General features: G+C 35.2%; 2 protein-coding genes across 3 annotated transcripts; one reads left to right on the top strand and one right to left on the bottom strand.

The window, feature by feature from the left end:
• Positions 1-194: 194 nt before the first annotated feature.
• Positions 195-12,072, top strand: LOC132607684 (uncharacterized). The gene is made up of 5 exons (XM_060321771.1): positions 195-459; positions 1,123-1,269; positions 1,906-1,953; positions 2,415-2,848; positions 11,578-12,072. Exons 1-5 carry the CDS (start codon positions 195-197, stop codon positions 12,070-12,072), a joined length of 1,389 nt encoding a protein of 462 aa, XP_060177754.1.
• Positions 12,073-21,880: 9,808 nt separating this feature from the next.
• On the bottom strand, positions 21,881-23,023 carry LOC132605000 (uncharacterized). Of its 2 annotated transcripts, none has more exons than XM_060318335.1 (2): positions 22,856-23,023; positions 21,881-22,774 (listed from the first exon to the last, which is right to left on the bottom strand). In XM_060318335.1, exons 1-2 carry the CDS (start codon positions 23,009-23,011, stop codon positions 22,073-22,075), a joined length of 858 nt encoding a protein of 285 aa, XP_060174318.1. In that variant the 5' UTR covers positions 23,012-23,023; the 3' UTR covers positions 21,881-22,072. The 2 variants fall into 2 exon arrangements, with proteins under 2 accessions (XP_060174318.1, XP_060174319.1); XM_060318336.1 differs by having other exon boundaries at positions 21,881-22,751.
• Positions 23,024-26,946: the final 3,923 nt, after the last annotated feature.

Genomic DNA, 26,946 nt, shown 5'->3' with positions numbered 1-26,946 from the left:
TACTTGCCACTACACAGAGCTTCACTTATTGGGAATTGGAAGGAAGCAAAACCATTCTTTACTGGAGAGAATAAAGCAAGCAGAGTTGTGCTCAACTCCTTCTTACAGACATCACTCCATGTCGCGGTTGGCTCAAAGAATGATAATGCTTCGTTGAGAAATTGGTGGAGTCGATGCCCGACGATCTCTTGGACATGAAAGACCATTATGGAGATACTCCTCTTCACTATGCTGCTAGATTTGGCAACTTAGATGCAGCTAAAATCCTTGTTGCCCGAAATAAGCATTTGCCTAATATTGTTTCCAATGGTCTCTATCCAATCCATGAAGCAGCTGATTATGCCTACATTTCTGCGGATGTGTATATTTATCTCTTGGGTGTCACCACTGTCCGTGATCCTTTTAATGGCTCCAGTGGCATTAGGCTTCTTCGTAGATTACTCCATTCGAACAAGTGTGGTACGAGCATATTATCTGTTACTCTCTTATATCTCTTATTGTAGTGTCCTAAAACTTACGATTTCATTCCCGGCTTGCACAGTTCATTTGATCAATTTTTAAGATAATTTATACTAGCCACCAGGGAGGCTCAATGAAATTTGTAGCCTAAAGTCAAGCTTTAATTTGAGGCCTTGGAACTTAGCTTATATAACAAAATTCATATATACACTTATTTGAAGTTAGTCGTCTAGCCTTTTTCAAATACGAAATTATTACTGTGGTTACTTTTTAATCAATTTCTTCTAATATTTCTTTTGGATTGATATATATATTCAATTCATTTAATATATTGTTGTTGAAACATTGTTGATATCAAGTAAGATTTTATTAAATTTAATGGTAAAGTTTGTTTCTACTGAGTAAACAATAGAAATTGTCAACATTATTTTGTACTAAGTAAAATACGCTGTAATAGTATTCAGTTCTAAAATTGTGTAGGTCGATGGCGTATCACATACGCCCAAAATGAAAAAGCATTGAACTCGAGTCCAATCACGTGTGTAGCTAAGTTGTATACATCACCATTGATCTATTTCTTTCAGGCAGAGATTATTACTTACTAATTACTCCAACAATTTTATCTCATTTTAGTTTATTAACATTAGCAAGTTTAATTGGCAGATTTAGCTACAGAGTTGGTCGAACAGGATCCTGATTTGGCCAAACATGACCCACATCAAGGTTCTGCTTTGGCGGAGCTAGCTACAAAGGAATTTTCACTCCTTCGTGGACATCGTTTAAGCATTTGTCAACGATTACTCTTCTGTTGTGAGTTTGGCCTCCTCTCCCGCGTCCTGTTTTTTTTTTTTTCTTTAAAGGTTACTAGTATATCCGTTCTATTTCATGTGACCCTAACTTTTTAATTTAATTAAAAAAGAATGACACTTCTATATTGTCAAAACTTTTTAATTTTGAACTTCACATTTTATCTTCAATTGCATGCTCTTCTAACCATATAAATGTCATGGCATACCATTAGTTCTAGAATTTTTGGCATATGTCAAAATGAGTCTTTCTTTCTTAAAACTCCGTATATAATCAAACACCATTGTATAGGAATGAAATGGATGTAATGTAAATCGTATTTAATTGATAGCTTTTGTTCTCTTTAGGTGTTCCTATCGGATCGACTTCCAGGGGTCAAAAAAGAATACCAACTGACATCGAGAACGTAACAAATGAACCACAAATGTTTAAGCCAAAAAATTGCTGGCTTTCACCAATTCGTGATTGGATTTACTTGTGCTTGTGAGTCTTATCATAGTTTCCTTTAATTTTTCCTTCAATTTTCAAGAGAAAAATCAAAAGGAAAAAGAGAAACTTAATTTACTGAAATAGTAAAGATAGCATGCATTTCTATACACATAATGTTTAACTGATAACTTGGTTTAATTCGCATCACAGTGATCAAGATGTTGGGTGGCCTTTCATTTGATGTTCTTGAAAGATTAGGTAAGTTCCTGTACGTACTATCCTGGTTTCGCTATTTATGGCTTTTAAATTCACCGTTCCCTATTTCATAATACACCACTAGCGCATTGACTACCTAGGCAGAAACAATATACACAGTCAATCCTAGTTTATGAGACACTTTTCGAGATTCAAATTGTGTATATAATGCCCTTTGTTTTCATTATATTGGCATGAATTAAAAAAAAGCAACTTATAGTACTTATCGTATAGTTTTTGAATATCTAAATTTTTATTTTAAAAATTTGAGTTGATCTAATTCAATTTAGTTTCAAAGATTAGCCAAATTGACTCTAAAAAAAATGAAAGGTGCCACAAAAATTGAGATGAAGGAGTAGAATGAAACCCTAGTTAAGATTTTTTTTTTTCAATCCCTAGATTAATTTCCTTGTGCATTGGATCCTTCAAAGCTATTCTGCTCATTGTCTGGCCCCAAATTGCAGTGCCATCTTTGAAACTCATCCGAGACAAAAAGTCGGAATACTACAATGCAGTTAAGCTTGTCGAATGCTTATGCAAGAAAATAGAAAGTTTGAGTTGCGAAGAAGTTGCAACAATTGCTAGTGGTCCTCTCCTTGAAGCAGCAAAATATGACAACTATGAGCTTGTTGAAGCTATTGTGACAAAATTTCCTTCACTACTTTACTATAACGACGGGAATGAAAAGAATATATTTCACCTTGCGAAAGAGAATCGATGTGAAAATGTGTTTAACTTGGTCTATCAGATGAGTCAACATAGACACTCGTTGATGATTTTAGCCGACTCATCTCGCAATACTATGCTGCATTTTGCTGGACAATTGGCGCCACAAAATAAACTAAACCTAGTTCCTGGCCCAGCTCTTCAGATGCAACAAGAATTACAGTGGTTTAAGGTACGTAGTTATATATACTCCCTCTATCTTTTTACGTAAAGCCGTCTGATTGGTCTGGTTGGGCATAGTTTAAAAGACATAAATAAAGATTTTTAGAATTTATGATCGTAAATGTATCATGACAATTTTGTGGTTATAAAATCATGTCATGAAAGATAAAACATGAAGCTTAAAGTTAACTTGTTTTTAAATGTAACAAAACTTCTACAATATATTTTTGGAAGACATTAAAATGGAAAGACTCACATAAAACGGAATGGAGGGAATAAATTCTCTGCCACCCTTCTTGAATGTGTCATCACATATTTTTGTGCACGACATTAACTTGTTCGTAGAGAGTAGAGCTACCGGCTATTGCGTATTTAAAGTAAATCTACTATCTACTACATGAGTGTTTTTTTGGGTCAGTAAAATAATCTCATAAGTATAAGAATTAATTTCACGTATAGTCAACGAACTTTATTTACTACAATAGTAAGGTCGTGAAGCTATTTTCATAACATTAAAAATAACTTCTAACTATTTACTACCAATAGCGAAGCCAAAATTTTCATCGAGGGGTGTCAGAATCTAAAGTAAAAAATATGAAGAAAATAAGGGGATTAGTGTCACGCCCCAAAACCCACCCTAGACATGACTTGCATCCGACGTCATGAACAACATCGGAAGAACCTTATAAATCAATAACATCAAGCCCTTTTTTCGATAATCTTTCATTTTTTTAATTAAACAAGTGATAAATAACTAAATAAAATTTCAGATAAGAATTATGAAACAAAATCAGCGGAAGTCTAATATAAATGAATACTTATGAATGTGGCAAACGCCTCAAAAAGTCATAGGAGACTTCAACATCTACCCATAGTATGACACTTGTCTATGGAGCTTCTAAGAAAAATAAACTAACTCAGGACACAACCCGAAACTACTAAGGAGTAATAATTGACTCAATGAAAACCCACGGACAAATGTGTGGGCTCACCAACAATCTGGAAAGCAGCAAGTACTCCTAAACCACGAGATCTGTCTGTACCTGCTTTTCTTCGTTACCTAACATACCATAAAAAACAACAATGGTATGCCTGAGTACTGAGTACTCAGTGAGTGCCTCGGGGACAATAAGTAATATAGCAAAATAATTCAATAATGATTAGTGAAAACAATTCCAATAGAATAATCTGAAATCAAAGACGAGATCAATCGTACAACTCAAAATCATCAATAGAAAACCTTCAAGACAGGTATATATCTTTTCCGATTCAGTATACCATTTATTACCATTTGAGTCTTTTCCATTCAAGGCCAATATCATCAACAAGCCACTCACAGGCAAACAAGTTCATTATTATCAATAAGCCACTCACAGGCACACAAGTTCATTATTATCAATAAGCCACTCACAAGTAACAAGATACGAAACAAGCCACTCATAGGCTAATCAAAGTATATTCAAAGTATAACACATGTCAACACAGGCCCAAACAAATGAAACGAAGGGATGGCCACTTAAGATTCTCTAAACTAGCATAGAAGCACCACATCGGGGTTGTCACCCTCGAAGGCTATCCTTCCTCCAGACTAGCTAGGCAAAACCACATCGGGGCATGTAACCCTCGATGACCACTCTTCCTCCTGAATGGCTAGGCAAAACCACATCGAAGTTATGAACTCTCGATGATCACTCTTCCTCCCGAATGGCTAGGCAAACCGCACTAGGATCCATAGTGACTACCCTTCATCCCGAGTAGCTAAGCCAAACATAAACAAAAGCTTTACATCTCAATTTTTCAATCATCCTTTAGAGAGGAATACAATCACGAATATGTATATATAATTTAGTACAAACAAGGTTTAATGTGAGTTTGTCCCTCACACACACAAACCATACCAAAGAGTTCATACAAACCGTTCGAAAGAGTATGTTCAAAAAGAGACATACAAATCACCTTCATAGTCAAAAAGAATTTTTAAAAGAGACATACATCAAAGAAGGTTTTCAAAAGAGACATACATCAAAGAAGGTTTTCAAAAGAGACATACCTTAAATCCCGCTAAAATCTAGTAAAATGGAATTCCCAAGATTCAACAATCAATCTACAATGGATTTAGATGAGAAATATTAAAGCTTTATTCGTTTCTACGAACTTTCTTTACGTTTAAAAAACTAGGGCTTTCTAAGCCTACAAACATGTTCTTGAACCTCATGAGAATCATTAGTGGATTCCAATTGCGTAGTATAATCTATACTAGCCTAAAATTAATTAATTAAATAAGGGAAACCAAAGTTCATACCTTTTAGACGAAGTTCTACACGCCCATTCTTCTCCTCTCTTGAGTTTTCAAGAATCTAGGGTTTGGAAAGATGAACTAAGGTTAATTTGATATTAGATTGATGAAGTAATGACGGGAATTGATCAAGAACTTACCTTATATGTTTTGGGGATGTCATACCCCATTTTAACCGGAGTCAAATTAGAAGTACGACGTATTGGAGATTCCTGTTTTTTGTTTGTTGTTAAGGAGTCGCCACCTAATTATTTATGGTGAATTAGGACACCTAAAGTTTATTAAAGTTATTTTTTAAAGTTAAGTCTGTTTAAGGTCTGCGAAACTTAAGATTCTAGATAAGGGTTCAATTAGTCTAAAGGGAAGGTATTAGGCACCCTTTAAGACCCATTAACAATGGTTGACCGACCGGACTTATAATTAATTAGGCTAAGTGTAAATATGATATTATAGAAAAAGAAAGTAGCTTTGTAAGTATGACTAAAGTTATAGATAGACATGTAAGAATGCTATTTAAAATAGAACTTGTAAAAAATAATTTGTATAAAAGAGTACTTTTAATGCTATTTTGAAATACGATTTATAAACATTGTTAAGGCTTTAAACGAAAGTATAATAGTGTTGTTTAAAATAATAACTTGTAGAAAGCATAATAATTTGCGTAAAAGAAGATTCTAAATATTAAATGAGACTTATTCTAAATGTTGAATGAGATTTAAAGATATTGCTAAGACCTTAAATGAAAATATAGTAATGTCACTCAAAAATAAGATTTGTAAAAAAACAGGATGATTTGCCTATGAATAATAGTCTTTTAAAGGATAATGTGACAAATGTGATCTTTAAGTAAAAATGATATTATATGAATATAATGGTATGAAAATGCCTGGACTTATGTTCTTAAATATGATGAAAAGGCCATGAATTTCTTTCTATTTTTTATCACTCTTTATTTAACCAATTTCGGCTAAAAATATGTATAATTGGATAAATCTTGAAAATGTTTATAAAATATAATTGGATTCCTATTTAACGACGTTTTGAAATTCATGAGACGGTAAGAATGAAAGATGATTCATTTAACTCAAAAATATATAGTCATATTATTTGAAAATCAATTATTCGAATAAATGTTATAGATACTATAAATAGTTTAGAAAATAGAAGTGAATGTAATTTGTTGATTTAACTACCCGTTACTAAACTAAAACCCTTAACTTCACTAAGGTTTATCTAAATTAACAAACAAGAAAAATGTTAGTCATACAATACACATCAAATGCACACAAAAAATAAAAATAGAGGAATAGGTATGATGTAAATGGGCTCAGCCCATTAAGGAATATTGTTGTCTGCTACTGTTGGGCTTCGGCCCAGCAAATTTATTCATATATTGCTGCGGGCTATCTCTGTCTGTTAGGGCCTTGGCCCAGATGTTTATTTTTGTTCGGCCGCGGACGGGGTTTGGACACGAGAGGATTTTTTGTTGGGCTTTTAGTCCGACACCGAATGCGGAGGAGGACGAGTCCAAAGAACTCGTATGCGAGATAATCATGCAAAAGAAAAATGAGGGAAAAAGATTAGTACACAATCCACGACTAAGGTTAAACATATATAATTAAATTCGAAACAAGTCAATATATTTTGGTTAAAACCGGGACTGTCATATGGCTAGAATATTAATGTCTTCTAAACAAACAACAAAAAAAAGAAATTAGGCAAGTATGGCAGATGTAGTAGCAAGATAACTGTAATATCATAAGAGCATCCGTATCATAAGGGATTTGAAGACTAAACAATTTTCCAAGAGGGGCATCAGTTAAGCAGAGCAGAAGCTTAGCTCAAGAAATATAACAAAGTTCGAGTCAGAATGCAACAAAACTCGCCCTTTAAATGTGGCAAGATAATAGCAGAAAGACTACTCAAAGCATGGTAGCAAAACGAAGAAACTGAACCCAGAGACTACCTACGTAAAAAAAGAAACAGACAACAACTAAACTAGGCATGAAAATCTTAACTGGATAGGACCAATGCTAACTAGTCATATTTTAAGACAATCAGTTCTTTAACATAAATAGGAATCTACCAAAGAGAAAAGGAGGAATTATTCTAAGGGATCAAACATCAGCTCTCAATATCTAATCAGGCAAACAGGTATTGTTAAGATGGACAAACACTTAAATGTATTCGGAGGAATCATCTTTGGCAGTTATTTAGATATGACAACACCAATCCTACAAGAAGACTAATCCCGGATTATCTATATTAGTTGATTATTATTTCAAAGAATACTTGCAAACAAACAACATAAAGAGGAACGAACAGATACTCCAGCACATAACAAAGTAATGAACATTAAAACCTAATGCATCAGCCAATTCCCCAAAGGGAAGTCAAACTAAAATGTTTCAACAACTAATTATACTCAACTTAAATGTAGGGTGCAAATGGAAACCAACAACAATAATGACTACAAGGATCATGTTACAAGGCTACATCCTTAATCAGTTGTCCCAAAAAAAAGTTTCAAATGGAAAAGGATTGTTAAGTTTAAATTATGCTCCACCTTAAATCAACTTACACTAATCATAATAGAAAGAAGCTGAAGCAAACACATCCTAACAATTATACCAAACAGTGTAGAACAGGGGCGATATACCCAGCATAGAATAAAGGAGAAAATGTTATTAAGAAGGTTTTGAAGCAGATTTGAAAATCATATCAGCAGCAACTGTGTTATCGACCATTAAACTGTCATTAGCTAAACATAAAACATATACGAATACTATCAAGATACTAACTAAGACTAGTTTGGCTAACCACGAAACACACACAATCGAACTGACTGAACTGACAGACATATGTGAACATGTAAGCACTTATAAACTAAAATTAAAGCAAACCAAATTAAGACATAAACATGTAGGACTGTTAACTACTAGACTGGAAAAACTAAACTAAGATGTGAACGTATGGACGTTACTAAAAACCGAAGTTAAACTAATTAAAACATGAATGTGCCTAATCCAAACTAATCAAAATATGCACAATCCTGCTAAGTTACTAAACTACAACCTGACCAACTGAAAAATGGAACAAGGTTTAATACATGACTTGTTAATGAAACTCAATACAGAATTCAGATTTGGAACCAAACAGAATTCAACAACCAATATCGACATGTTGTATGATCATTTTATCGTACTTAAATCTAAGCAGATTATATTCATGACAGGGTATATTATTTGAATAAATAGAGTAAAAGAGAGACGGTACTGGCCTGTTCTAATCATATACGTAATATACCTAAGATATACACACCATGGTGTGTATATCAGATGTATATCGAATGTATATCTTCTTATTATCTCGATAACCCACTGTATATACTATGTATATTCGGTTTTAAATATATCCTAAGTCCTGGAAATTCAGTCTAGGCATCCAAAACTATAGTGTACATCTTTCAAATTCAATTAACGATTAATATCCTATCCTAACAGCCCCCAAACATCAAACAAATAACGCGACGACAAATAAAATATATAATCATTAGACATACGGCAGAATAAACTAAAATCTTAACCAAAACAGAAATCAAAGACGATAAGCGATAAATGTGTCGAAGTTTACCTTTTTTGTGCGCAGTGAAGTGGGTGTCGACGTCTCGAATCTACGCTCGAACACGAAGAAGTCGATTAAAGTAACAAAGTTTCCAACCAAAAATTAGAGTAATCGTTGGCTGATCTCCTCGAGTAAAAACTATCTTTGATGGTTAAAACTTGTATTTGTAGGGGAATTTTGATTCCAAATCTTTTCGATGTTTTCTTCTTGATTTGTTTTTCTTTTTTCTCCTCTCCTCTATCAGATTTTGCTCCTCTCCTTTATAGAGTGAGGAAAGAGAGGAGCGGAGGGGAGCGTAGGTGATGATGAAAGAGGGAAGCAGGGGCGGCGGTGAGTGGAGAGTGGGGTAGCGACGGTGATGATAAAAAGGAAAAATAAAGAGAGGTAGGGTAGAAAGGAGGGAGGCGGCTGAAGTGGAGGCGATGATGATGAAAAAGGGAAAGAGAGGAGCGTGTGTCGGCTGTGGGTGGAGAGGGGTCGTCGGCGAGGTGGGGACGAGGAGCGTGGGATGGAGGGTAGCGGCGGAAAGATGAGGAAGAGACAGAGGGAGAGGTGAGGGTAAAGAGAGAGAGAGAGGTGAGGCGGAAAGAAAAGAAAAAGAAAGAGAAAGAAAAGAGGGATTAGGTTTAAGGGGTGGGAATTGGACCGGGTCGGGTAAAATTCATTTGGGCTGGACCGGGTAAGATGTGGGCTGGTCTGGGTAGAAAAAATATGGGTTGGGTATTAAAATGTGGGGTTGTTTAATTGGGTAGGGAAATGATATTATATTTGTATTTTGGGCCATTAATTTGGCTGAAAAATATTGGTCCTTCCTCCGCTATTTAATTATTTTTGGGATTCTAACTGGTATAATATATATTATGTAATTAATAATTAATATGTAGAAGAAAATAAAGATTTTGCAAAAATGTTGTCTTGTAATTAATTTAACGATTCCAAACTCGAAAAAATGAAACGATGACGAGCATTTAAAATTTGTGATAAAGTAATACTTGTAATGTTGAAAAAATAAAAGTAGCAAAAAATAATAGCGGTGAAAATAAAGTATTTAGCTTATCAGTAAATTTAGAAACCCGGGTAAATTAAATAGGAAAGGGACAAAATTGGGTGTCAACAGGGGAAACCCTAGGGTTGTTTCCTCTCAAAAAGTTGGCCAAAATGAAGTGGGAATGAATATAATGAAGTTAGGCTTTTATAAAATTCGGGAAAAATCGCTTCAGGCATAAAATTGCCTAGTGCATCGCCCTGGGTGGAACACATAGTGTATCTATTTCAACGGCGACAAAATTTTGAGTTTCCTAAAAATTTGGCCTGGGGCGCCGCCCAGGGTGCCGCGCACGCCTAATTTTTACACTACACAGACGATGTTCAGTCAAATGGGCATAACTCCTACCACAGAGCTCTGTTGGAGCTAAGCGACTAACCGTTGGAAAGGTATTTCGAAGACGTACAACTTTCATGAAGGACGTTTTCCCAAATTCCCTACGAATTTTCACAAAACTGTCTTAGAAGTCAGACCTACTGCAATTTAGACGAGTTTGAGAACTCTTACGAACTTCACTATTTGGTTTGACTTCAAAACGACTGTTGATCACCCAAATTCATCCCGAATAGATTAATATAGCTAAAATATCATCTTTATACTAGTTTTACACATTCACACCTAACCTGAATTTACGGAACGTTACAATTAGGGTGTGTGATATATATGTGTGTGTGTGTGTGTGTGTGTGTGTATATATATATATATATATATATATATATATATATATATATAGAGAGAGAGAGAGAGAGATAGAATTACCTATCCAAACAGTGTAATTTTCATACGAGTGGTTGTCAACTACAAACACCCCTTGGAGCTATATGGGCCATTGTATACTACTTTTGGTAACTAAAAAGTATGAACCGATGTGGCTGCAAGTCTTCACTAATTTTGTGACCAAAAATAGTTTTGTAACCTTACTGTTATACCTAGCCGAAATACGGTTATCGGTTCAAGAACGTAAGGCGTCCCTTCTTTTTCAGGGTAAGAAGGGGTAGAGAAAATGCCTCGAGCCAATGTTCGAATACCAGACGCTACGGCGCTGAAGTAACCCATGACATACTCCCAGGAAAAGCTCGAACGACTTTGAGCAAGAGGGTACCTGATTATATTCATAACATGAAATTAACCACCATTTTAACCTAGTACTAGTATTCTTACTACTTCTTTGTAATAGAAAGTAGAGAAAATGATAAAAATGATCCCTTATGTTTGGGGGTAGGTTCAAAGTAGTCATTTAAGTATACACTGAGCAGTTTTCGTCTTTTAAGTTTGCCAAAAGTTAATACTTTTGGTCTCCATCAAATATAACAAATTTTGCCTATTAGATTTCACGGAAACTGTGAGCAAAAAAACAAGAAATTAGTGAGAATTCACATTAATTTCTATAATTTTTGATCCATTTCTAGAGTTTGGTTCAGCTTTTTGAGGTGTATTTTCTGCTGTGTTTCGTATCTTTTTGGTGTTTAGTGCAGTTTTTTGTGTTGTATTTTTTTAGGATTTGATGGGATTTTCTTAGTGTTTAAGGTTAATTCTTTTTTTCACAATTTCCGTCAAATCTTTTTTAAAATAGTTCATTTTTTTAAGAACACCAAAAGTGTTAACTTTTGATAAGCTTAACAGATCAAACTGCTCAATACATACTTAAGAGACTACTTTGGACCTATCCTCAAACATAAGGGACCATTTTTGTCATTCTCTCGTAGAAAGTATGAACCCTTACGCTTTTAGCAGCAGGTCTTCACTAATAAGAGTACATAACAATGTTGTATAGAAAGTAGAGAATCTTGTACCACCTCTTCACCAGGAATTCTGCAACAATGATAACAACACTCCAAGTGAAGTATTTACTAAGGAACATGCTGAGTTGAAGATAAAAGGAGAGGAATGGATGAAAGGTACATCAAACTCATGCACAATTGCAGCAGCACTCATTGCTACCATTGCATTTGCTGCAGCAATTACAGTTCCAGGCAACAATGATGGTGAAAGTGGACTCCCCATTTTCGTAAGAAACAGTGCTTTCATCGTTTTCGCTATCTCAAATGCAGCATCATTATTCACTTCTAGCACGTCTTTGTTGGTGTTTTTGTCCGTTTTGACTTCCCGTTATGCAGAAGAAGATTTCTTATATGCATTGCCTGGAAGTCTGATTCTTGGTTTGCTCACTCTATTTCTGTTACATCCCATATTTTTGAATCAGGAAATTGAATTGTCCAACATGAGCGATTTTACCGAGGCCGTAGGATTTGGTCATATTCAAGCGTAAAAATTAAGAACTCGGTGTATACGAGGAATGAAGTCCCGAAATGACTTAAGATGGAAAAGTGTGACGATGATGATTGGAAATAATATTTTATGTATGACAAATGAGGCTATGGACTAGTGTTATATTACATGGTCATGGTAATGAGTATATGAAGTGTATTAAAAATGATTATTATTTATGTGAATTGAGATCAAGGAATTAAATTATGGGATAAACTGTTGGTGATGCCTTGCTAATAAGGCAGCTAGTGGATTTTATAAAATGGAAAAAGGAGAAGGTGTCAAAGGTGTGACTAAGGGGTTGCCATGTGTAAAGTAAGTGTCCTATTTCTATCCCTATGTCACTAGGCTGATAACTAAGTATCTAAAGGGAAATATATATGCATCAACGTAGCTAACATAAAGGGCAGCAAGTAATGTCATTTTCAGATTCTATAATAGCAGCATAGGTATTAGAAGAAGCAACGTAATATTTTCACTAGGCAACAACGTTTTTGTCCTATTTTAAGCGGGTTTGGGCTTTCTCCGAAATGAAGTAAGGTGGAAGAAGAATAATAGTTCTTAGCATATATTACAGGAATAAGTATCATGTCTAATAGGAATCTTGAGATAATATGTATATGTGTGGATTATATATCAACAAAGGAAGGGATTAATGAGCTACTTGCTTCACCAAAACCCCATTTTAGTAGCTGCCTACTTGTCATCATTTTGGATAAGCTAGTATATGACTCACTTCATGGGTCTTGACTTATGTGGCAGCAAAAGGAGGTCCTTCTTATATAGACATCAATATATATTGATATATACACGTATAGGCTTAAAAAGGGATTAGAGAAAAAAAAATAAGGTAGTTTCAATTCAACACTTTTGGAAGCTAGCTAGTCTTATGTGAAACTAGCATTAACGTCTGTTGCTAGCAGCAGCTAATTCCATCTATTGAGAAGCTCACCCATGCTCCCAAACACCTCTAAATGTTTCTAAAGGTTCCATGGTCATCCTAGAAAAATTCTTCAAGGTTTTGAAGTGATTCCTCCATGGAAAGTCCTTGTGATGTTAGCTAAGCTCATCCTTCCTCTTGTGTTGGGGATTTGAGATTCCTTCAAATTGAAACAAAGTTAAATATAACTGATTCTGGTGTTTTGAGGTAAGGCCCTACTCCATCTATGTAGAACTAAGGATATACAAGTTATGGCTAGCTTGTAGAATCGGAAAATCATAGTTATGATGTTATTGTCTCTTGGACTGTTTTGGGTAATGTAAGGTGTTGGCATTATTGTTGTGATGTTGTTGCATATTGGACTATTTTAGGAACTGGAAGTTGTGACATGTTGTAGATGAACAATATTGATGGTTTAAAGGTGTTAAATATTACAAGCTATAAGTTGAAGTACTAAATGATACACTTGAATTGTTAGTTATGTTGTGTAGATATGTTGAGCTGATTTAGTTCTGTCTAATGGCTGGAGATATTGGTGAATACGTAACCATGTATTGGTTGATGAAGTTGTGAGGTTTAGAAGGGAGCTAGATGAAGATTATGGCGTAGAAGTTCGTATGGAATTATTTTCCCTTCATCGGCTAGTTGGTATGCCTCTCGTTGTTTATAGAAGTATCGTCTTTATGGTTGTAGCTTGATTTGCTAAGGAAGCTGATCCCGTTACCCCGTTGGGAAGTTGATATACAAGTATGTAAGGCAAACTTTTCTTCCTTTGGCATGATTCTTGTTGTTATTCATTCTATATGTACTCCATATGATTCCATTCTTAGACGAGTAAGGTCTAAATGTTTCTTGTGATGGCTTATGATATTGTACTCTTATTCTGTTCCGAAGGGAACACCCATAAGGTGACAAGTTGAATTGTGTATATGGTTTTACTAATGATTTCGAGGAAATGAGTTTTCTACTAAAGGAAACATAAAGTTTGATTTTCAAAACCACTCCGAAGGGGGTGCAAGATTTTACTACTTCATTTCATTTACGATTTATGTCTACATTCCATAGTATCATCCCTTTGTATTGATATAATCATTTATTCTTTGGGAAGGGCAATAAGATGAAATTGAGTAGAATATAAGTAGTAAGAATTTCATAACAACTCTACCCTCAAACCTGGAAGTATGTCCTCTTAAGTCTAGTGAGATACAAATTTAATAACTTCTTGTGAAAGACTAAGGCTAATAATTGAATTGTGATGAATTGATTAGTGACTTATGATATGAATTGAAATTGATATTTGTGGATTGAGTTTGTGTTGATATGATGGTAATATTAAGCCGGAAGCGGTTTCTCGAAGGGGTCATCACTATTAAGCCGGAAGCGGCTGCCCGAAGGGGTCGTCATTATTAAGCAGGAAGCGGCTGCTCGAAGGGGCCATCATTATTATGCCGAAAGCGGCCGTCCGAAGGGACTATTGTGATACTAGCTGGAAGCGGCTGTCCGAAGGGACCATTCTGTTAACATGTCGGAAGCGGCATATGTGTTGGATTGCATTATTTACTTAAAGGTTGTTTGAGACTTCGTGTGCACATTTTTGTTTCTTCCAGCGAAGGCTGCAAGTGTTGAGTTAGATTGTGATTTCTTCTCTCCTAAAGTCAAATTATGATTATGACTTGTTACCACCTTACATACTCAGTACATTGTCCGTACTGACGTCCTTTTGCCTGGGGACGCTGTGTTCATACCCGCAGCCCCAGATTGTTTGGCAAGTTAAGTGTATAGCTAAGATGCTTGGACGTCAGCTGGGATTGACAAGTTCCACCTCATTCTGGAGCTGTGATGAGTAGATATGTATGATTATGAGTATGTCAGGGCCCTGTCCTGACTCATAATGTTCAGTTTACTTCTTAGAGACTTCTGCAGACAGTGTCCTGTGGTATGTTTGTCGAGATGTCGACAAAGTGATATCAGTTGAGTCATTTGTGTATTTTAAAAGAGTATGTATTTTAGATGATTTCAATTGGTTTGAAGTACTTATTTGATTGAAAGTTTTCATAATCGTTATAAAGATAATGATTTCTATTTGGAAAAGTTTAATGTTCTTAAAAGTTTTTGAAATGACAGGTTTTGATAGAGTGAATGTCTAAGGGTTCGCTCGACTCTGATGAGAGTCGGGTGCCCGTCATGCCCTATCAGGATTGGGGTGTGACAATTTCTCTCCATAACACTCATGACAGTTAGCTTCAGTGCCGCAGTGTATATTGTTTTCGGGCAGAAGAAAGCATATGTGCTTGTACCAGTAATTATAATGGCTTGTTTTCCTATCATCTCCTTCGTGCTTTTGCAATTTCCACTTCTTGCTGCTTTGATTTCTTCGAATTGGCGTGGCATCTTTGGCAAGAAGAGTAACCGCCCATTTTATTAAAGAAATTATTTTAAATTGTGGTGACTAAGTGAATCCAACCTTCTGTACTTTTATCTCGGTCGAAGGACTAAATTGCAAAAGTCCATGTTTGAGATTCTTAAATTATCAAATTCAGATACTCCCTCTATTTTAATTTTTTTTTTTTTACTTTCCCTTTTAGGCTGTTTTAAAAGAATGTCACTTTGTTTTTTTTTTTTTTTTTTTTTTTTTTTTTTGCAACTTTTTAGTTTCAACTTTTCATATGGCATGTTTAAGACCACAAGATTAAGAGAAATGTTGGTACATTCAACATATCTTTTATATAAGACCTCAAGATTCAAAAGTCTTATTTACCTTCTTAAAATCTGTGTCAAGTCAAAACCAAACAAACAAATTGTAAAGGAGGGAATATAACACATTTGATAGTATTGAATAGTGTTTAAGTACCATTTGATGGGAGTTCCGGAGCGAGGCATAGCATAAATGCACTAAGGCGTACTGACGGGGTGTAAGTTCGTGAGGTGTGAGTCCCAACCCTTCAGTGTTCGCTTAGGCATAAACTCCAACATTTTGGACGTTCATTTGAGACGTAAGTCCCAAAAACTTTTCAAATTTGAGTCAAAATTGCTTAATTAAATTCTTTTTCTTAATACTTATATTCAAAATTTAACTCATACTAGTAAATTCTCAAACTAAATAAACTCCCAAACCAATCTTGATGGTCTCCACAAGTAACTCCCTAAAGCATTTGACATTTTCTAAAATAGATTCATAACCTCAACGAGCTATATTTTTATTAAATCACGGTGTTCATAACCACTCCAACTATTTGGCACAAAATCAAGAGTAAAACTTTCTCAATTCATGTTAAAGCATTTTCAAAAAAATAAAAATAAGAGACAAATCTTTAAAGATTCAAGAAATACTATTTTCATAGACTATGTAAATATTGGTCCGGTTCTGGCCGCACCACTGGTCAAGACCAACACAAAGAGAATATTTGTCTAAGCTTATAAGTTGATCAAATTAATTTAGAAATATTTTTTAGTTTATCTAAGGGGAAAAGGCACTGTTACCCCCCCCCCCCCCCCCCCAACTTGTACCAAATTTGCTAGGACACACCTTTCCTTTCAAGGGGTCCTATTACCCCCCCTAAACTATATTTTTCCGTAATTATTTGCACCTTTTGTGCTGACCTGGACTAGTGTCCCAGTTATATCACGATATGTGTTGTACACGCGCTGTGGGCCCCAAGACTATTCACCCAATCGTTTTAATTTTATTACATTTGCTCATCCTTTTGAACCAAAAGAACACACCCACTAAAATCAACCGAACCTCTTGATTCCATCACAAATCCTTCAATCAAACGTTATACTTCCTTCAATCAAACGTTCTATCTTCCTTCAATCAAAATTTCCCCAAATCCTTCAATCAAACGTTCTATCTTCCTTCAGTTCAAAAAAGTATAATCTAGGGTTTTTTTTTTTTCATTTCTTTGGTGGTACGATTATTGATTCACAGTCAGTTGGAAGGCTAAGCTTATCTTTCAACCAAAGGTTAGTACTTTACTACATTTAATTGGGTTTGTGTTAGTCTAGGGTTTTAGGGGTTTTTATGTTTGCAATTTTGATTAATCGAATAAAGTAGTATTGACAGTTGAATTGCTGCTAAAATGGTAGATTTTCCACTTGATCTGCATGTCTACACTGCTTTTTTGCTTTAGTGAGTTTTTCTCATTTTTGTCGATTAGTTAGTTTATTGAGAATTATGATGATTTTTTTTGTTATTTGTGTTTGTTTGCATTTAGGTATGAGTGGGTTTACATTTATCACTATAAGACTGTATCATGGTGGGGACTTAGTTTATGAAGATGATGAGGATGAAGCAAGCTATGTGGGTGGGGTAATGAGTGAATTTACTAATGTTGATGTTGATACACTTTCTTATTTTGAGCTGAAGGGTTATATTACAGATCTAGGGTACAACTCATGTTGCAACTTTAGTATTAGACCACCTAACAGTGGCATTTTAGGAAATATTGACAGTGATAGGGTTATTTCAAGAATTGGAAGGACTTTGCAAAGTGGGCAGATTTTGGAAGTATATGTGCACATGGATGAGGGGGAATCTGATTCTTCTCTTTATAAAGGGGTGGGGACCATTGAAGGAAGTGCTAGTCAAAACATTGAAGTTGGTGAGGTATCTTTAAATGCCCCAGCTTCAACCCTAACTACTGCCTCTAAAAATGCCCTAGATACTGCCCCAAATACTACTCCTCCGTTAGAAGTAGTACCTCCAAACACTCGAGATCCAATAGATCTAGCTGCTGGTCCATCAGATTCTGAAAACAGTGAACTTTCAGTAAAGGGATCTGATGAATCAACTGATGATAGTTCAGATTCTGAAAATGATGACTTGAGTGGAGAGGATGATTATTTTAGTGATGTACATGAGGAGTACATAGAGCTTAAGAATGAGAGAAGAAAAGCAGCAAGGAGGAATAGAAGGGAAAGAATTCCAAAAGACACTGAAGAAGTACCATGTGGTGAAGCTGGCCCAGATTTGGGATTTGATGAGACTGCAGAAGTAGGTAAAAAAAAGTTAGAAGGCAGACTAGGGGGTAATGAACCATATTACCCAAGTTCTGATCCTGGTAGCTATGAAACTGATGATGGTGAATATTGGTTTGAAGAGGGGCAACAGAGGAGGGTAAAACTGTCAAAATCTAAAAGAAAAAAATTTGGTACAAAGGGTGTGAGATTTGATCCAACTTGTAAAAAAATTGTGTGGCAGTTGGGAATGACTTTTGTGAGTGTGAAGGAGTTTAGAGATGCAGTCACTAGGTATGCAATCCAGTGGAGAGTTCAGATTGAGAAGTATGTTAATGAGCCTAATAGAGTAAGGGTGAGGTGTTGCAAGGAAGGTTGCAAGTGGCTTATGTTTTCTAGCCTTGACAAAGTAAGTAATAATTTTATTATTAGGACTTACATTCCAGTTCATAAGTGTGAAAAATCCTCCAGAAATTACTTGTGCAATGCTAAATTCTTGGCTCATGCCTTAAAAAAGAGAATAATTGAACAACCAAACATTAGAGTGTTTAAGTTGCAAGAGATAGTTAGGAAGAAGTTTAAAGTCCATGTTGGTAAGACCACAGCTAGGAGAGCAAGAGCTAAGGTGCTGAAGGACATAATAGGAGATCATGTTCTTGAGTTTGGGAGAATTCTTGATTATAAGGATGAGTTGTTGAGGACAAACCCTGGAAGTACTTGTGTTGTTAAACTTGGTGATGCTAATGATCTTGGTCAGCCAGTTTTGAAGGTTTTTACATCTGTTTTGACGCACTCAAGAAGTCATTTATGGATGTTAGAAAATGCATAGGATTAGATGGTTGTTTCCTTAAAGGAATTAGTAAGGGGCAATTACTATGTGCTGTGGCTAGGGATGGGAATAACCAAATGTTTCCACTTGCTTAGGCAGTAGTGGAATATGAGAACAAAAATACTTGGAGTTGGTTCTTGACTTTGCTGAAGGGGGACTTGGGATTAGGAGATGGCACAGGCTACACTATTATTTCAGACATGCAAAAGGTATTTATTTTCACACTTTCTGTTTCTTTATTCTTTATTGTTTCTGTTTATTCACTCTTTGATGCCAACTGTTGTAGGGACTTGAATCAGCAACTAGGGAACTGTTGCCAGCCTGTGAAAAAAGAAGGTGTGCTAGGCACATTCTTGCTAACTGGTCAAAGGAAAGGAGAGGGCTTCAAAGGAAGCAAGTATTTTGGAAGTGTGCTAAAAGCACTTATGAGGCAGAATTTAATGCAAATTTGAAGTTACTAGGAAAACTTGGAGATGGAATAGTAGATGATCTACTCTGCTATGATAAAGAGTATTGGTGCAAGGTGTTTTTTAACACTGATGTGAAGTGTGATTCAATTGATAATAATATGTGTGAGAGTTTCAATGCCTGGATTTTGGCAGCTAGGCACAAAACTATCATTAGCATGCTTGAGGAGATAAGAGTAAAGGTTATGACTAGAATTGCTAGGTTAAGTCAATTTGCAAATACTTGGATAGGGGACATTTCTCTAATGGGAATGAAGATATTGAAGGATAATATTGACAAAGCAATGGACTGTTCAATTGAATTTAATGGAGAATCAGGATATGAAGTGTTGGATGGAGACAAACAACACTCTGTTTGTCTAAGAAAGAGGGTATGTAGTTGTAGATCATGGATGCTTAAGGGGATACCCTGTGCACATGCCATATCTGCCATGGTTTTAAAACAATGTGACCCAACTGAATATGTTGATAGCTGCTACAAAAAAGAGACATATTTGATGACATATTCTCACTTCATTCATCCTGTAAATAATATGCCTTTTTGGCCTGATAATAGACATCCCACTGTTGCACCACCAGTGGTGAAACCAATGCCAGGCAGGCCCAAAAAGAATAGAAGGAAAGAGCAAAATGAAACAAAGAAGTGTGGGAAATTACCTAAAATTGGTATGCCTATGGCATGTGGTCTCTGCCATGTTAAGGGTCACAACAGAAAAGGGTGTCCTTTGAAAAATGTTGCTTCATCAGTTCCATCAAGTTCAACACCAAATGTGGGCAGACCAAAGGTAATGTACTATTTTATTGTGTGTCTTCTAATATTGGTTGTGTCTTTTAATATATGTGTGTTTGTATGTTAGAAAACAACAACTGTTGTAGTTGAGCCTGCAGTAAAGAGAGGGAGAGGCAGACCTAAGAAAATTCCAGTTGCTGCAGAAGTTCCATCTGCAACTAACACAACACCAAATGTGGGCAGACCAAAGGTAATGTACTATTTTGTTGTGTGTCTTCTAATATATGTGTGTGTGTATGTTAGAAAACAACAACTGTTGAAGTTGAGCCTGCAGTAAAGAGAGGGAGAGGCAGACCTAAGAAAAATACAATTGCTGCAGAAGTTCCATCTGCAACTAACACAACACCAATTGTGGCACATGAAACTTCTTCAAGAGCTGCTGAAAGTACAAAAAGACCCAGAGGTGCTAAAGGTGGTAGAGGAAGTGGAAGGGGTGCAGGGAGAAATGTGGGAGGAGAAAAGGTTAATCACCTACTTGAAAGTTGGTTCAACTACTCTGGAAGTATACTACACCTGGTCCAACAGCTGCACCTAGTTCAACTGCTGCACAGAGTTCAACTGCTGCAACTAGAGGAAAAAGAAAAAGTGTGGGAACAGATGTGGGAGGGGATGTTAATCATCCATTTGAAAGTTGGTTCAACTGCTCCGGAAGTACAGCTGCACCTAGTTCAACTACTGCACCTAGTTCAACTGCTGCAACTAGAGGAAAAGGAAAAGGTGTAGCAAGAACAACGCCATATAAAAGGCCAAGAGTGATGGGAGTAGGTGTGTTTCAAGCTAAGAATGGCTTCACAACTTTTAATGTAAGTATTGATACATTAATATATTGTAGTGTTCTCTTAATAACAATAACTTATGATTTTTTTTTTAAAATATCTTGGGCTGCCAAGTCAAAGAATAGTATCTACTGGACCAAAAAAAATAGTAAGATCAGCTGATGTAACTGGTGATATTGGTTTCAATCCAACAAATACACTGAAGTGGAAGGGAGCTAAAGCACTCACAACAAGAAGGCTTCAAGAGATTAGAGATCAAGTAAGGGCTAAAGCAGGGAAAAGTACCAATCCTTCATTGCCAAGAGACCCATGGAAGATCTAATGTTAAGTGCCAGCTGGAAACAACTTGTATTTTGTTTGTTTTAAGCTACATTAAGACTTAAGACTTTGAAGTGGTATTCAAATGTACCATATGTTTTTTGTTATGTTGGAAATGGTACTGAATTCTGCTATTTACACCCAATGTTCAAGAAGTGTTTTGTTTATCTATGGTGCATTTGAGTGACAAAATCTGGTATATGAGAATGGTTTTGATGCTGAATTCTGGCACATTTGAGTGACGAATTCTGGTGCACTTTGCTGCATTATGTGATCTTATTTTGCTGCATTATGTCACTCAAAAAACTTTTAGGTTGTTATGACATTTGAGTACAAGTTGATGCTGAATTCTGGCACATTTGAGTGACAAATTCTGGTGCACTTTGAGAATGAAAAAAACTGTTAGGTTGTCATGGCATTTGAGAATGGTTTTGTTTGCTGAAATCTGGTGCAATTTGCTGCATTATGTCACTCAAAAAATTGTTAGGTTGTTATGGCATTTGAGTACAAGTTGATGCTGAATTCTGGTGCACTATGAGAATGAAAAAAACTGTTAGGTTGTCATGGCATTTGAGAACGGTTCTGTTTGCTGAAATCTGGTGCAATTTGCTGCATTATGTCACTCAAAAAATTTGACCAACATTTACTCAAACAATACCAAAACAAAGTTGTCAAAATTTAGTGAAAGAACACCAATATGAGAAGTAGGATAAACTAAAACAAGTGTAGGTACAAGACCACCATTAAAATACCATTACAATGCTTCGTTACAATACCAAAATGTACCATCCAGCAAAACACATCTAACTTAGCCTATCCGAGATCATTTAAGTACAATTATAACACATCTAACTTAGCCTATCCGAGATCATTTAAGTACCATTACAACAAACAAAATGAGGTACTATTAACAAACCACTAGCTACTATGGCAACTTCATTTGATTTTTCTTCAAGTTGGCCATTTCTAATAAACTACTAAGATACACAACAAATAAACAAACCATCAAACACCAAAGTAAGTTTCTATTAAACCAACACCTCCCGTTTTTCTTTTTTCCTGTCATATCCTTCTCTTTCAAACTACCCTTCTCTTTTGAATCTTCAAGCTCATTCAAATCATCCTTCTCTTCTTTTGTATCTTCAAACTCATTCAACCCATCCTCCTCCTCTTTTGAATCTTCAAACTCATTCAACTCACCTTTATCTTTTGAATCTTGAAGCTCAATCAACTCACCTTTATCTATTGAATCTTTTGAATCTTGAAGCTCAATCAACTCACCTTTATCTATTGAATCTTTTGAATCTTGAATCTCAATCAACTCACCTTTATCTATTGAATCTTTTGAATCTTCAAGCTCAATCAACTCACTGATGTTGAGATTATCATATTGAAGGGTAAGACTTTCAACCTCATCCAACTGAATTTTCTCCTTAGGTTCAAGTGAATTCATGTCAACATTATCATATTTCATCTTAAGACTTTCAAGCTCATCCAAATGCACCCGAACATGCTCGTAATTTTCTTGTAACTCTTTGATTTTGTTCACCAATCTTGGAATAATAAACCTTGATCTTTGATCAACTCTCTCCGTGTCTCTCCATCTGAAAAAATTGCACTTCATTGGCTGAAATTTGAAGAATACAGTCACTTCAAATTAACACTTAACACTAAAATTAATCAACCAAATTAGAATATGAGCACAAACCTCATAGTGAGGACAAGACCAAAATCTCCTTCCGGGATTGCGATCAGACCAAGATGTCTGCATTTTCAGCAAAATGCCATGTTTGCATCGCACTACGGAATTGAGCATAGGATCTTCTTCGTCCATACACAGCTTATTCAACAAGTTGTTCGCCATTCCTAACCCTAAAATTTCTTACACAGAAATTGGGGAAGAAAATTAAAACCCTAAACTAGAAATTCGACATGAGATGGAGAAAGGATAACGAATTTAGAGAGTAATTTACTTACCTCGTCGAAAAAGATGAGAATTTAAGACCAAAAAAATAATTTGAATTCTTCAATTTAGGCTGATAATCGGTGGAGTAATGGAGAGAATGAAGAACGTAGTGGACTAGAGACGATGGGTCTGGTCTTCACATAAGCTTTGGCATGATACGTGGCAGTTTCCCATTCGTGAAAAATTATGTTTTTTTACCTCTACACGCTTCACATATTTGATCTCACGCACTAGTCCAGGTCAGCACAAAAGGTGCAAATAATTACGGAAAAATATAGTTTAGGGGGGGTAATAGGACCCCTTGAAAGGAAAGGTGTGTCATAGAAAATTTGGTACAAGTTGGGGGGGGGGGGGGGGGGGGTAACAGTGCCTTTTCCCTTTATCTAAGTGTTTAGTAAACATAAAAAATACTTATAAGTGCAAAAGATATTAGTAGTTAAATATCAACTTACCGCTTATAAGAATTTTTGGTTTGATTAAATCTTTTACATTTTATCTTTAATATCTTTTGTACTTGTTAAAATATTATTCCTAGAATATAATTTTTGACTATTCCTCTATTCTATTTCCTTTCTTCGTCCTTTTATATATATATATATATATATATACTACTTAATTTAATATATTCTGGGTATATGTTATTTAATTCTTGTTTGACTTTTAAATAATGATCTTGCATATTAACCTAAAGGCATACGTTGTACTTTTTGTTCTAGTTGTCTAATATAGTTTTCAGTTCTAAATATCTCGTCGTTGGTAAAATGAATTTCCCAAAGAAGATTATTGCGAAAACTTAATACCGCTGTGTTATGATTTAGTTCTTCTCTATAAGCTGTGTCTAAATAGTTAATATGTTCGGTAAGGGTCTTTCTTGTGCTTGTAAGGTTTATTAATCTTTTTTGAGTAAGATAGATCATACGATAGTAAAAACTTAAATCTTTAGCAAAACGGTGTTGTCTCATTAACTCTAGTCTAGCAGTAGGTACATGCGTTTGCTTTCTTTTTCTAGCAGAAAAAGGTCTTCTCATATAGTCTTAGATGAGTCTTTGGTTATAGGGGGGTACCAAATTTTTCAACAAGTTAAATTTTTCAATAAGTTCTTTCAAAAAGTTCAAGGGACAAAGCAGGAAATTAATGCTGTTTTCAAATAAATTTTTAACAATCCTACTCGGTACTTCCTCACTCCTATATTTCTCTTCTTATCATGTAGTTATATTTATTAATTTTCTGTCTATCTCCCAATTAGTTTTTATGAACAGTACTATGAACAGTACCGTGAACAGTACTATGAACAGTAAAAGCGAACAGTAATGAACAGTTTTTTTTTTTTTTTTTAAAAAAATTGTCACGAATCTTGTTATGCCGTTCATCTCTTTCTCTTAACGTTTGTGCTTAATAACAGTCTTCTTTAACCACACCCCGGTAACCACGGCCAACATCGTCCTTTATTATTTGGACATTAAAACGGCCTCTTTAAAACCTACAAATTTACAGGTTAATCCATCGAAGTTTTTAAGAAGTTAAGAGAATAACCATATACTAAGAATAACAGATTCATGATGATAAGGAAATAATTACTTAAACATAATAATCACAAAATAATTTACATAATAGGGAGATTAGTACAGAAAACATAGTAAATAAACTTACATGGTTTGAAGAAGGAGAGAGGTTTCCCTTTCGGGGAACCCCAAAAACTACTTCACACTAGGGGTAGTTATTACAAACTTAGTACTAATTTACAATAGGGATTTATATTACACAGGTTTTGGACTGGGCAAGGGATTGAAGCATTTGATGAAAGAGAAGGGGAATATGGAAGTTTTTTAGAGAGAGAGGTGGTCGATGCTCTTCTTGGTGATGTCTTTGCTTCTTCACAAATGCTGTTATTTATAGGTGTCTGGCGGACTTCAACTTCGGATTTCAAAATGCTTAAAGAATCTCTTGAGTTCAGCCGGGTGCTCTTTGGGCCCCATCGTCACGTGAACTTTTTCAAAAGAAACTTCATTTACTTGTCTTTTAGCTGATCTGTCCGTTTACTGTAAAAGAAACTTCATTACTCGTCTTTTAGCTGATCTGTCCGTTTACTGTGGCTGATCTGTCTATTTACTGTGGCTGCTTTATTAAAGTTGCTTTTAATAAAGCCTTCTTTTTCTGCAAATGTCTGCTAGCCGTTGATTTTTTCAACGAATCTTTCCGTCTTTTGTCTCATCATGACTATTTCCTCCACTACGTCTGTCTGATTACATACATATATATAATTTTTTTTTAAGTGTCTAAATTATGTAGTGCAATAGAATCAAAACTCATTCCCGAATCGTAGTCGTTTGGGTCTTGTGAATCTTGAAATGCACTATTCTGGAAATTCATCATATCTCCTTCTTCTGAACTATGGACTGGAGACATCCTTGGACTTGGAGACAGTTCTGGACTAGGGTTCTTGTTATATGCTTGTCTTTGCTAAGTGTTCTACACTTCCACAAGTAAAGCATTCTAGTTTATTTTTATAATTCCTTTCTGTTCGATATTTTCTTACATGCCTATTTCTGTCTAAATAAGGTTTTCTGGCTGCTGATTTTCTAAGATAATATTTCTTTCTATTATATTGAGGATAATTTCTATTATAATGTGTTCTGTATTTTTTATGCCTTTTATTTTTGTAATTGTCCTTATCGTAGCTTTGTGTAGTGTAAACCACGCTTTTACAAAAGTTCATTTCATTTTGTTTAGCTGTTTTTGTATCTGTATATGAGTACATTTTTCTTGTAGTATATCCATTATATGTTATATTCTATGTCCTATAGACCATTTTAGATTAGGATTTTGTATTACTCCGTCTCTCTTATATATATATATATATATATATATATATATATATAAATTTATATATTTTAGAAATATATCAAATATTTCAGTTATTTTAACAAAAAGAATGCTTATCATATCATTAATTTGTTGTTACTATGGTTCTTTTCTCCACTATTTTCTACTAAGCTTCTTCTGTATTTTTTTTTTCATATTGTTTTTTATATGCTTTATAGTATGTTGTTGTAATAATATTTACTATCAATTTCAACACTTCAATACCAGCACATATTGTTTATAAAATCAATTTCTAACACATAAAAATTAATTTTCGTTCCTTAATGCTTAAGCAGACTACTTTTAATCATTTAAATCAAATGGGCTCGAGTTTTTCAGGCCCACCCAATCAAACGAGTACTACAACAACAACAACATGCCCAATAGAATCCCACAATGTGGGGTCTGGAGAGGGTAGAGTTTACACAGACCTTACCCCTACCCAATCAAACGAGTATCGACCCAAAACCCCTTGAATCCTTCTTCTCACCACCATTACCACATTTCTCCCCTTTCTTCTCCAATCGTCTCTACCAAATTCTCTCCTACAAACACAATTCAATCATGGGTCTCTCCTACTGAGTATGTTGTTGTTGTTCTTGTAGTGTCTAGTGTACTTTTTGTGTTGAATAGTTTAGAATTTGATGAGATTTTCTTGACGTTTATAATTAAATTTTTTAAAACTACAGTTGCATTCCGTAAATATAATTAAAATATTTGCCAAATCGAGTAATTTCTCTTTGGGTTATTTGCACGATTACCCTTCAAAGGCACTAGTCTTTAATTTTTTCTCCTCAAATTGGTGGTCTTTAATTTTTGTCCTTCTCTTAATATTAAGTTTGGGGTTCAAATTCCGTCTCAGTCAAAATAAAAAATAAAAAATCGCAAGACAGAGTTTTAGGCCTATTTCGGTCAAAGTTAAGCCTCAGACAGAGTTTTGAGTGCCTTAAGGTAGAGTTTGAAACTCTGCC

This window comes from Lycium barbarum, chromosome 8 (assembly GCF_019175385.1).
Source record: "Lycium barbarum isolate Lr01 chromosome 8, ASM1917538v2, whole genome shotgun sequence".
Taxonomy (NCBI): Eukaryota; Viridiplantae; Streptophyta; class Magnoliopsida; order Solanales; family Solanaceae; genus Lycium; species Lycium barbarum.
The sequence above is the reverse complement of the archived record's forward strand: the minus strand, read 5'-3'. Positions and strand labels throughout refer to the sequence as shown.